The sequence below is a fragment of the Poecilia formosa genome, unplaced genomic scaffold (assembly GCF_000485575.1).
Source record: "Poecilia formosa unplaced genomic scaffold, Poecilia_formosa-5.1.2 Scaffold102, whole genome shotgun sequence".
NCBI classification, from domain to species: domain Eukaryota; kingdom Metazoa; phylum Chordata; class Actinopteri; order Cyprinodontiformes; family Poeciliidae; genus Poecilia; species Poecilia formosa.
The window spans coordinates 1,170,103-1,182,772 of record NW_006800041.1 but is presented as its reverse complement, the minus strand read 5'-3'; the positions used below and the strand labels follow the sequence as shown (position 1 = coordinate 1,182,772).

General features: G+C 38.3%; 1 protein-coding gene across 3 annotated transcripts in view; it reads right to left on the bottom strand.

Annotated features, from left to right (window-relative positions):
- ush2a (Usher syndrome 2A (autosomal recessive, mild)) overlaps positions 1-12,670 on the bottom strand; it is a 201,739-nt gene that overhangs the window by 41,454 nt on the left and 147,615 nt on the right. For all 3 annotated transcript variants that reach the window (XM_007559093.2, XM_016674807.1, XM_016674808.1), the window contains exons 68-70: positions 4,668-4,775; positions 3,705-3,888; positions 1,121-1,278 (exon numbers count right to left, since the gene is read on the bottom strand). In XM_007559093.2, coding sequence (XP_007559155.1) covers positions 1,121-1,278; positions 3,705-3,888; positions 4,668-4,775 — 450 coding nt within the window. The remainder of the gene's footprint in view (positions 1-1,120; positions 1,279-3,704; positions 3,889-4,667; positions 4,776-12,670) is intronic.

Sequence of the window (12,670 nt, the reverse complement as noted above, 5' to 3'; positions counted from 1 at the left end):
CACACACCTGTGACTTCAGCATATAGGGCTTTTTATATGGAGTAATGCACTTCTACATAACACACACACACACACACACACACACACACACACACACACGCACACACAGAAAGATTTATAAGATTGAATCCAAACAGCAGTGATAACGTCAAAGGTTTTAGTCACAAATATGTTTAAAATCTAGTATTTACAATCGGTCATTTTCTTTGCCAATGTCTATTTCACAAACTTGAAACTATTACAAATGCTAGCATATAGTGCCGGATGCTAAAACACAAGTGTGAAATATTGTTGTTAATCCGAGTTACACATATATGCACAGAGAGCCACAGACATCTTGAAGTAAGGATGTATCTAAACTTTAGAACCTGAACGTAAATACTTTTAGCAGCCATACGTCAGGGCTTCATGAGTGCATGCATGTGAAGACAAAGTGCATGCATGTACATGCACACAGGCAGACACATGGCCAGAAGTGTAGACACACACACACACACAGACGCGCACACACGCACGAACAAAAGATCAAAACACTCCAGACTCTGGACTCGGGGAGTTAACCAAGCGTGAGAACCCAGCCAATATTTCCTCACCTTTAAAATCAACCCATAATGACGATAGAATAGGCCTGCCTATGGAAATATCTCACAGTGATGCGCATGCACACGCACACACACACACACATACACACACACGTACACAAACGCATACATAAACACAGGGACAAATACACAGAAACAAAACACACACACACAAATGTAAGTGGAGTGTCTTTGCTAGTTGGTCCTTTTAAGCGGTTTCTGAGATGGGAAATCAGCCTAATGAGAGAGTAATAGTCAATGATAGATGGGTTAGGGCAGACAATCACTGCCCCATAAGCATGAGACGCAGCCCCCAGTGCGCCAGCGGATCTGTTCAGGTCCGGAGAGGCCAGAAGGTGAATGGAAAACTACTCAGGTCTTTAGTTCTGCTCTGAGGAAAATGTTACAATTTAGGATATTTTTGGAAATATTTAAGAGCAACAGAGTCTAACCAAAGAGGGAGAAAAAGAGAATAACTTCATGCCCATGTACCGTTCAATGCTATCAGATATTGTGTTTTATAAAAGATGGCTACTGACCAGGAGGGGCCCAGGTAAGTGATAAGGAGTGAGGGCCTGAAACCGTCAGGTTGTAGGGCGGTGGGATCCCAGTGGGGCAGGACGCTGGAGTCTGTGTAGCATATTTGTCACTCAAACCTGTGCCACCTGCTGTGCTGGCCTCCAGCTCATACAGGTACCTGAAGAGAAAATTAGATAAAGAGGAGTTGGGAGAAGATGGAAGAAGATTAGAATAGAAAGAATATGACAGAACTGCAAACCTGCAAAGGAAACATTAATCAGAAAACTCTGCAGAAACTGCTGCATAGTGGAGCCATGTGCCTGAAAAACACATAACATCCCCCCTTTAGTAATAAAAATGTCTTACAGTTGTTTTTCCTCGAATTGTACATATAATAAGTGCTGGAGTCGGAATAAAAAAAATAAATAAAAGATTTTTCCTTTTTTACACAACTCTAACATGATACAGCTCTAAGAGACCACAGCAAAATAATCAGTTCTCTGATTTTACTTTTTATACGTATAGGTTTGAGTAAAATAAACATCATTATTTTATTATATGAACTACTGACAACATGTCTCCAGAATTCCAAGCAAAATTTAGTTTTTATTTGCAGAAAATTAGAAATGATCATAATAAGGAAGAAGACACAGAGCTTTCAGACCTCTAATAATGCAAAGAAAACAAGTTGATATTCATTTAGAAACAACAACAACAATACTAATGTTTTAACTCAGGAAGAGTTCAGAAATCAATATTTGGTGGAAAAACCAGGAGCTTTTCAATGGGGCTCAGTGCAGTGGGCTCTTCATTTTTATTCCAAAGCTGGTGAAAAATGTCTGCAAAGAATGGGTGTAGAGCTTAAATTGATCTAATTTCACTAGAATTTTATTATTATTAAATAATATCTAACAATTTCTAGAGAACATTTAATCACACATGTCTTTGTGGATGCTAAAACAGAAACTACAGTTTTATCTCCTCTTCACTCTTTGTCTCTGAGGTTCACCTCTTCCTCTCCCTCTCTCACTCTCTCTCTCCATGTGTCTCGGAGCGTCTCTCGATCCCCTCGCCGCCTCTCCGGCTCATGACATCATAAGATAGATTTCCCTTTTAAGAGCATGTGGCTGCTTGGTGCCGAGTCCTACATTAACTGTGTAAGTGGGCCACCATTTAACATTAAAAGCCTTTAATTTGCTATAAACTCCGGCACACATGCATTAATAGGCGGTGATGTTGGGTTATTGTTCATGTGCCGAGCTTTTTAAACAGGAGGCCATTAGCGCCTCGGCACTGGCTTAGAACGCACTCACGAAAACATATTAAAACTACTCATACGTTACTTTTACACACAAGCACAGACACACAGAAAAACATAAAAAACACACATCAGTGGGACACATCAACCACGGCAAGGAAAGAGAGAGAGGGACTGTTGGAGGGAGGGGGTGAAGAAGAGATCGAGTGTGATGGAGAGGAAGAATTTTATCATGGCATACGGTTTCAGTGGGAGAATGAAGTTCAACACTTCATCATTGGAAGATATTTACCTAAATGTAAACACCGCCTTGGGATATCAAAAGTAAAATTGTGTGTGTGTGAGAGTGCATATTAGGTAATCAGAGAGTGGAGCATTTGCATCTGTTTGGATGGAAATCCAAGAATGTCTGTGTGTGTGTGTGTGTGTGTGTGTGTCCTGCGGGGCCAGCCAGAGGGAATAGGTTAATTCTCTCGTCATCTTAGACACTTCCTGGGCTGCCCAAGCAAAGTGACAGCTAATCAACATTGTCATAAATAATCAATGGCCACTTTGAGCTGTCCCACGCGCGCACACAAAGAAGTGCCACACTGCACACTTGCACGCGCACACACGAGTCAGCTCGGATAATGGGGCCGGTGCTCCCTGTGTAATTCTTGGCACAGGGCTAAATTGGGAAAAGAAGGGAAAGAGGAAGAGAATGAGGTAAGAGGGAAATGATAGCAAGGAAGGGATGGATAGAGGCCGAGGGGTGGGAGGCGGGGGGGGACGGGAGGCAAGACAAGTGATGAGAAGCGAAGGGTCCGGACAGGAATGCCTTCTGGCTGACTATCTGGAATTAAGGAAAATTAAACGTCACACACACATACAGTCCTATCGCCTTGCTTCCTTCCTTTTCTCTCGCACTAAAACATGGGAGAGATGGGAGTGGAGCGGGATGTTATCCTAACTTTTCTATTTTGGAGGAAAGGTACCGTTTCACGCTTCTATAATGAATGCAGAGAATCGATTTTGTCATAAAAAAAAAGAGAAACAGATTAATAAAGATTAAATGAAAATAAACAGATAAATAAAATCTACGCTCTGCTGCCGTCTGCAAGCAAAACCAAATCTGATTCATGATTTTAATTCGCAGGCGGGATAATGTTTGCATCTGTCATTGGTATGTCAAATATTTGCTCATTAAATGATGCAAACAGAGCGAAGCCCCGAGAGAGGCGTGGTCAGAGCGACGGCAAAGATTTTAAAACGACGGCGACCTCGACATGAACATATGCACAAGTTAAGACACAGATACTAAAGGTCATCGCCGGTCCACAAACTCGTCATCCGTGTCTGTGCTCAACCTGTGTTTTGGCAGGAGTCCAGTGTCGATATATTTCTGGTCCCGGTGGTCTCCGGTGAAAACAGTGCGACCGTCTCTGATCAGCCGGTACCGGAAGACATGTCCGTTAGGCTGAGACGGCGGATCCCAGTACAGCTCCACCGCAGATGTGTTTATTATCAGGTGTCTGGGGCTTGACCACACACCTGGAGGAAGGCAGAAATTAAGAGGAGAGGGAGGATGAGTCTAGTTAATAGCGTCTATCATTTTTTTTAGGAATGAAATCTTTATTTTAATATTAAAATTAATATTTTACATGGAAGGCTTATTAAAACAGAGACAATTTTACAATAAATGTAAAATCTTCAGAAAAAAAAAATATGTTAAGAACAAAGAAAAAAGGGGGGACAATACGCCAGAAGAAAGCAAACATTTAAACATGAAAAAATCTGATTTTAAGAGTAAAATAATATTCAAAATATTTCTAAAGCTTGAGATTTAAACTCTTTATAAAAACAAAGGAAATATTTAAGTCACACAGAGCATGCATATGAACTTAATTTTAGAAAGTGGAGAGAAAATGAAAAGTTTAAAATAGAAGAACGAGTTTCAGACATAAATGAATATGAAAAGGTAAAGGCCATAAAAATATAAAATGATTAAAGTAAAGAAAATAGGAGGACAAATGTACAAAGAGATACAAGTACTCATAAAAAAAATTGAGAGATTGCCATTTACATTAAGCAGGAGACAAGGAGAAATGAAGGGAAATGCAATGAAAAAAATGTACTGGAAAATTTAAAAAACTCATAAATTTTTACAACATTAAAATAATAATGATGATAATATATACATTTTACAAATTTTCTATTCTTCACATCAAACCATGGCATATTACTATAAAAAGATTCTAAAATTTCTGCAAAGCGTCAAAGGTGTGTGTGTGTGTGTGTGTGTGTGTGTGTGTGTGCGTGTGTGTGCATACCACTGGGTGAGGCTTGCAGGGTGCGTCCTGTGGACGGTTCGCTGGCTGCACATCCCACAGTCGTACAGGCCACCAGCACAAAGCTGTAGTCTGTGTACGGCTGCAAACCTGTAGCACATGGTCAAGCATAAGCAAAACTAATGAAATCAAAATGAGTAACCCCTCATGGGGACATAAGCACACAAACCTGATCTGAAACATATTCATACAACCCCATTTTTCTGCAATCCTGTTCAGAGATACAAGGATATATATGTATATATATATATGAAGAAAAAAAAAGGGCAAAAGGAGAAAAAAATAGAAAAAAGCAGAAGGTTTGTCCTGTCTTTCTCTCTTCCTCAGCTCTTTCCACTCTCTCAACGGATGGATCCATATCTGTCGGTGTTAAATTATGCATGCCATAACTCAATAATGAAACAACGTAAAGATGGGCAGCCGTGGAACTGACATGGGATAGGACTGGTCTAACGCTGTAATGTCATCAGCTTTTGATCTATGATAATTATGATACCTCTGTATGCATTTAGGCTACATTGTCCAGACATGATTTATTTATAGGCACCAGCTATACGGACTAAAAAAAAAAAAGCCACAGAGCGTCTCAAAGGTACTTTAAGTGCAACCACAAAAAAATCAGCTTTTTTAAAATGTATTTTAATACTAGAAGTTGCTAAAAATTCAACACAGCAAAAGATCTATTCGTACCGGAAACAACTTTTTTATGCAGATGTATATTTTATGCCTGGCTTTTGATGTTCAGCGGACCTGGGGGGAGGAATGCAAATTCTCAGCGCTGCCATGAGGGTCGACTGGGTATTTTATGGTCATTCACTTAACTGACAACATACAACAGCTTGCAAATCAAATTCAAAGGAGGAATGAAAGAACTCAATTGACATTTCAAAGGGATGACTGCATAATATAGTGTGTTGAATTCTTTATTTCTGCTTTATTCCCTACAATATAGGCACTGAGAAAATGTTTCACACTAATAACGACTTACATCAAAATAAATCTTTGTAGAGATGTAGTGAGTGAATTATGATCCTTGAATTTCACCATATATCTTTTCATTTATTAAGTTTTTACTTTGAATACTCAAAAACTGTGATGTACAATTTTTGTAACAGTAAAAGGAAACTTTTTAAAATTATAATTTAGTTAAAGCTTTAAAACTATGATCACCTACAATCACACAGTTATTGTTAGTGTGTGCAATTGTCTCCAGGTATTAATACTTAGAGGAAAAGTTTGACTCAGGGATTTGATGGAAAATCCCTCCTGTCGACGAGACGCTGAAAAAAAAGCATGCAACAACCAGCACAAACACAAACACACACACACACACACCAAGTCCAACCCACAGCAAAAGCTTCACCGCGTCTTCCTCACGTATCCTTCTGCTGCTCAGCCTGCTTAACGCTTAGCCCGACCTCTGATCAGCCCACGTGTGTGTGTGTGTGTGCGCGCGTGTGTGTCTGTATGCATGTGCAAATGTGCCAACAACGCTGCTCTGTGTTTGGATTAATAAAGGAAATCTGCCAGCCATACGAAAACACTAAGGTTGAGGCATAAGGCTGTGTTACACTGCTTAACTGTCAAACTAAGTGTGTGCATTAGTGTGTGCGTGTGTGTGTGCTCTAGCATAGTAAATGTATCTACACAGCAAGTAATGTCATTTGTTCTAACACTGAATGAGGCAGCAAGCCGTCACTAGACGTTCGTGCACCGAAAGTCTCAACATAGCGGTCACAATGAATCCAAACATTTAACAGACACAAACCGTAACCTTCAAACTGGAATGGAAAAGCAGCGGTAAAGATTTATGGTTTGTCAAAATTATAAAATAAAATAGAAATTTTAAGCATAAAAGTGAGTTAGAAATTAAAGTTTACACTTGTGTCAAGATTTGGAAATGTGTTTTTTTTAAAATTAATTTGTCTCTGAATCAAAAGGAAGAACAACGATGTGATTACATTAGTTTAATTTTTTTTTTTTAAATCGCTAAAGGAAGTAGAAATATTTCTCTTGGTTCAATAGTTGAGGGTGTCCAGATGCAAACACACAGATAACTTTCAAGATCCTTACGGAGTTCCCAATTACCTTAAACATTCAACCTAAAGAGGGCAGTGTTGCTCTGCAGGAGAAATAACACAGTGTGTGTGTGTGTGTGTGTGTGTGTGTGTGTGTGTGTGTGTGTATGCACAGAAACGGAATGTGTATTTGCATCTGTAAGCATACAGGCTTGATTATGAAAAGAGAAAAAGCTTTGCTCATTTTAATGGTTGATCACTAGAAAGTAAAAAAAAAAAAAGATGTGAGAAATTTCAGTGGCATGAAGTGAGACAAGGTTGCCACCGTCATTGTGAGATCTGGACACAGCGGAGACCTGAGAGGGATGGTGTTTAGCGTAGCGCCACTGAGACAGAGGCAGTCTGGCAGAGGGAAGAGGAAAAAAGTTCTTCCGTCTAAGTGAAATGTCAGAGAGGAGCAGGAGAACAAACGAGTGGCAGGATGAGGAATGGCTGTTCCAGATTTGTTTAAATTAATCCTGTGTTGGAGTTTGGCTGATCTAAAATGGCATTTTATTGACAGGTTGCCATTTCCTGTTTGTTTTAGAGTATAACAGAGTGATAGGCAAATGTCACCACATCATACCAGCTACTTGATACAGCGAAAGGAAAGAGCCTCAAAAGAGACAGGAGGAGGAGAACGTGAAGAAGTGGAATAAAAAAAAAACACAAGAGTAAAAAAAATAGTAAAATCTATTTACTGAAAAGCATGGAGAACAAAGGGAAGAAATAAAACGGAGCGAGAAGGAGAAGAGAGCTTTGATAACACCTCTCCTGAATAATTAAGAGTTTGACTTCCCGTCGTGGTTTCCTGATGCAGGGACTGTCTGAGCTGCAACGATGAGTTCAGGTTCAAACTCAGAAATCTAAAGAAAACAAAGCTGCAACCTGGAGCTGCAACTAGAGTAAAGCACACACTGAAACTGTTCGCGTAACATTTACACACACAAACACACGCGCGCACACACACACACGCACGCACGCACGCACGCACACACAGATCCAGACAGAAGTTTACATAAACTCTTCTATAAACATAAATTTATATTGGGATTTTTAATATTTCATTTAAACTATTTGTTCAGACTGACTTGTGTTACAACCTGATTGTATAAAAAACTGGATGATGAGATTTGGATTTAAAGCTGATTTTCTCTAAGGGCCTAAATTTTACATAAAGCCTCTAATACAAACGTCTGAGGCGTCTCCATTTATCTGCGTCTGCAGAATGCTGTGAGAAAGTATTTGCCCACTTACAGATTTCCTTTGTCACATCTGAATGTTTTAGCTTAAGAAGAAAATAAAATCTGACAAAGATAACTCCGGTAAATACGAAACTGCTCCAAGTGAAAACTTAATGCCCCTTCCTAAATCTGCCTATAACGACCATCAGTTGTTTTTGATAACTAGCAATGACACTTTTACACCAATGTGAAAGAAACGACATCCAAACCTCTGTGGAGAACTGATTTAATTCATTTGACTGTTCTGGAGCATAAACATCATGCCACAGCAGATCAACTGGATTTTAATCCAGACAGCTCCAAAAACTTCAGTTTGTTTTGTTTAGTTATACATAGGCGGACTTGTTGGTGTACTTTGGATCCATGACCAGCTACACAATCCAAGAGCTCTTGAGTTTAAGGCCACAAAGTAATGATCAAACATTTCCTCTTAGGATTTCCTGGTTGAGAGCAGAATTGATTAATCCATCAGTTATGGTGAATCATGCAGGTTCTGAAAGCAGTGTAAAGCTTGTAAAACTGAAAAACATGAACGGCTCTTTAATTATCAGGAAAGTTGATCATTTTCTGCCAACAGCTGGATGACAAAGTAAATCAGAATGTCCTAAATGTTTTATTCTGGCCGCCTAAGGCTGCGCTCTCCATGGTGCTGAAAATGCTTTATTGAAAAGAACTTGACCTAATAAACCATCTTTAGTTTGTTTTGCCAGAGAACAAACCATACTTTAAATTGGGTAATATTACAAATATATCAATTATTTAAGTCTAAGAAAGTTTCTTTGCATTAAAGTGTTAGATCATACGCTTTTTTTTTCATTTCTCAAACCCAACGCAATAAAAAAAACAGTTTGAATGTCTTGATCTTTCTGCTCTGAATGACTTCTAGGTTCATACCAAAGGACCTGGCAATGAATCAGGACAGTTGGGGACCTAAAGTTCAGGATTCCTCAGAGAACATCATTTTTGGCATTAAAACTCCCACTGTCCTTTTTGAGAGAGGAGTAAATTTGCTCATGAGGAAGTTTACAGGGTTTGTCTGGATTCCTCAATTGTTTAAGTTACTTACACAATCGATGACATTCCAACTGAGAGGCAGGATCAAAACGGGCAATTCTATTTTCTTTCTTCTTTCTTTTCTCTTGTCTAGATGCCTCAATCTTTAACCCGAACAAGTGAAAGTCTGGGGCGACGGTGGAGTTGCATTAATAAATAAAAGAACATACTCAATTCCCTGCTGTTCTGAATTAATAACGAGCCTGCAAAAGACCAATTAAACACATGATTAATGCCATAATCTATATAATTGCAGGCAATATTTCATTGGGAGCTAATGATAGCAATACTTAATATTGATTCACATGGGGTGTTTCTATACAGTAGTGCTTAATTCTCTCTATGAAGTGTCACTTTTTAAAACTGTTAAAAAAAGCCATTAGAGTCTGTTTCCTAAGGCAATGAGAGGATAAACAGGAAATGCTGGACACAAATTGCTTTTTTGTATTTTTAGGCAATTATCTGTTTTTAGACAAACACTGCAAATCAGACTCAATCTGTCACACTATTTCTAATAATTTTGTAAGACAGGAGAGTTTATTGGAGGAATTATATTTTCAGGAAGGACACAAATGAACGTAAACAGATGTTGAGAGATAAGCCTCCACAAGATATAAATGTTGCAGACATCCAAACACGTTGCATCTTTTGTCTGACAGACATTTACCTGATTCAATAAATTTTAACAACATATAAATGAGAAATGTGACATTTTTTCCTGCTAAAGTTAATTCGTCTGCTTTCTGTGGTTTGAACGAGTGTGTGGATGAGAGCTTTTTGAGCATCTGTCTCTGACAGAGAACCACTGGAGAGACGCAGAGGAAGATGAATAATGGCATATTAAACATTAAGGATGAGGGAATAGCACAGCAATTATTTCTGTTCATATTTCATTGAAAACACTTAGATTCATTCATCAATCTTTTTATCTGTCTTCGTTCTTCCTCTGCTTCCCCTTTGCTCACTGTTGAATTACAGCCTTCACTTCACTTTTTGCTCTCAAGTTTGTCTTCTTTCCACCTTTTTCTTATTTTTTTTTACTTTGGTTCCATGAAATCAATGTAAAAATTTAAGTATTCTTGATCAGTAGTTCCTCAGACTTTAAAACATTTTGAAGATTTGGCCTTTGGTTGTGCTTTTAGGCATTTTAATCCTATTTTTGTAACCAAACCTGACAGAAAATTGTACAATGTGTACTCTTTAAAAAATGGGACATGTGTCCAAAAGGGTCCAATAGAGATAAATATTCAATCTACAACTGCTGAACAGTTCCTGAAAGTCATATCTTACAAAAATGAAAAGAAAAGAGAAAGGCAAAATAAATCCAGGGAAGACCTGCAACAAAGCCTCAGAAATGCATCATGCTTCACTTGACCAAGTCTAGCATGTCACATGTTCTTAGATAATCTGGGTACAAAGCGCTTTCTGCAGCCACAGACACCTGTGATTGTCACGCTCTTTAAATGTATTTCTCAACGTCACATGAAAATGTTCTCAGCAGAATTTTAAATCTAGCCTAAATATTTTATTCCATGAAGGTCATGAATCTAAAAAAGTTAATGTTACTCGTTGTGCCACAAGTTTGCTATAGTTCCTCTCATATGTCAACATTTTTAAAACACATTAATAATGATTTTAAATCACGTTGAGCATAAATGTGTCTGTTTTGGAATGATATGTTTGCAACTTTAAATGTAACAACCCATGAGATAACATGCTGCTTAAATGGATTGTTGGATTTTTTTTTGTCTTTCTAAGCCTAAATAATAATAATAATAAATGAATGAAACAGCATATATTTAATTGTGATGACATTTTTATGCTACCCCAATCTGACCTCTGATTGGTAGCTCACCCTCTGATGAGGCCAAATACTCCGGACGTTCAGGATCCTGGTAAAACCAGTCGCTTTTTTTTTTAGTAAAAAAGAATCTTGGAAGCAATCAGAAAGCCTTACCAGCTGAATCAGAACTACATTAATAAATGTTTTTGTTTGAGTTAAACCAGGTTTGGGTGAAGCTTTGTGAAGTGTCACATCTTCCTCTCTCTCCTCTGGGTGTGTGTTCAGTGTCTTTGTAAGCATAAAACCCAGTTCCGAATCCAGCGTGAGGAGTCGGCAGACATCCGAAGCCCGGTGCAAGCAGAGACCAGGACTGCTGGCCTGTCTCAGTTACGAGAGGCAAACAAAACCAAAGTGAGATCAGAGAGTCGACTGTCCCTGCAGCCAGACAAAAAAACATCTGAGCAGAAACACAATTTGTTTCATTAAAAGTAAACAACACGTCTGATCCAGGGAGGCACGCTCTTCTGTTCTGTTACAATATCATTAAACCTAGTTTGTAGTCTGCAGCCCTCCCACAGATCAACATAAATTAGATCAAAAGTGGGCCATAAAGTTTGTTATAGTTTAATGCTTAATACTCTTGACACTGACCTCAGTTGTGCTTTGGAGAGGAGAAACTGTGTTGCATCTTTTCTTTTTAGATTTGTTTGCGAGTTTCTTTACCTGAATTAAATAATTAAAGCAGATGTTATGTTGCTTCATGATGCATTTGATTATTTAATTATTAGTTCCAAATGGTTTTTTTCTAATAATTAAGTGAAGTGTTTCTCTTAATTCAGCTTATTTATACAGCACCAATTCATAACAGATGATGTTTCAATGACTAATTCAATTGCATCATTTCCATAATTACCAAACCCAAATCGACAGCTTGGCAACAGCAGACTGTCGCTTTTATTGAGTCGTTGGCTTTGCAGCAATCCCTTAAACTGAGAATGCATGCAGCGACAGTGGAAAGAAAAACTCCCCTTTAACAGGAAGAAACGTGGCTCATTGTGCTACGACCAACTGGGTGTTTGAGAAGATAAATAAAAAGAAACATGGATCTGTGAGTACTTCCTATGTTAAAGAAAGTAAAACGTTAATGCCAGGCAGCGGCTTCATTCAGGAGACAAACACGCGAAGCAGAGGAGCTCTGAGTCAGTTCTCAAGTCTTTAGGATGAAAGAAAGTAAATAATTTACCATTATTGGCAGTAAGAAGCTCAGCCAGTGGCTATGTCTGCAAGAGGCATTACCAACTGTATTCAATTTTAATTCTATATAAATATATCTTTCTTAAATTAGAAGTGAAGGTGAAGAATTCATCCTTCTGAATTTGAGGTAACGCAACTGATTCATTTTTGGTCAATTATGATACTGTTTTCTAAAAATAACTTAAGTTTGCTACAAACTGAAATATCCTACATGAAGTGGTTCTTTGCTAAAATGTTTTCCATAAATATATTGGTTCATCCCTTTTTTTTAATAAAGAGCTTAGGGATCTTTTTCTATCTGAATGATTCCAAACAAGAATCTGATCGTAAACAGTCTTTCCATATCAAAAATGGACAAAACACTGATGTCTTTACTGGAGCACAGCTAACTTAGTACATTTAAGTAGATAAAAATAATAAAATATTCTTAAAAGAAGTGTACACTATGAAATGGAGCTGCAAAGCAGACAAGTAGAAAGAGAAGAAGACATAAGAAGGGAAGAAAGACGGCCCAGAAGTGCTTCTGGCTTAATTTCATGGCTTTCCAGAGTCTCACTGGGGTATAGGAACCTTTCACACCCACACACACACACA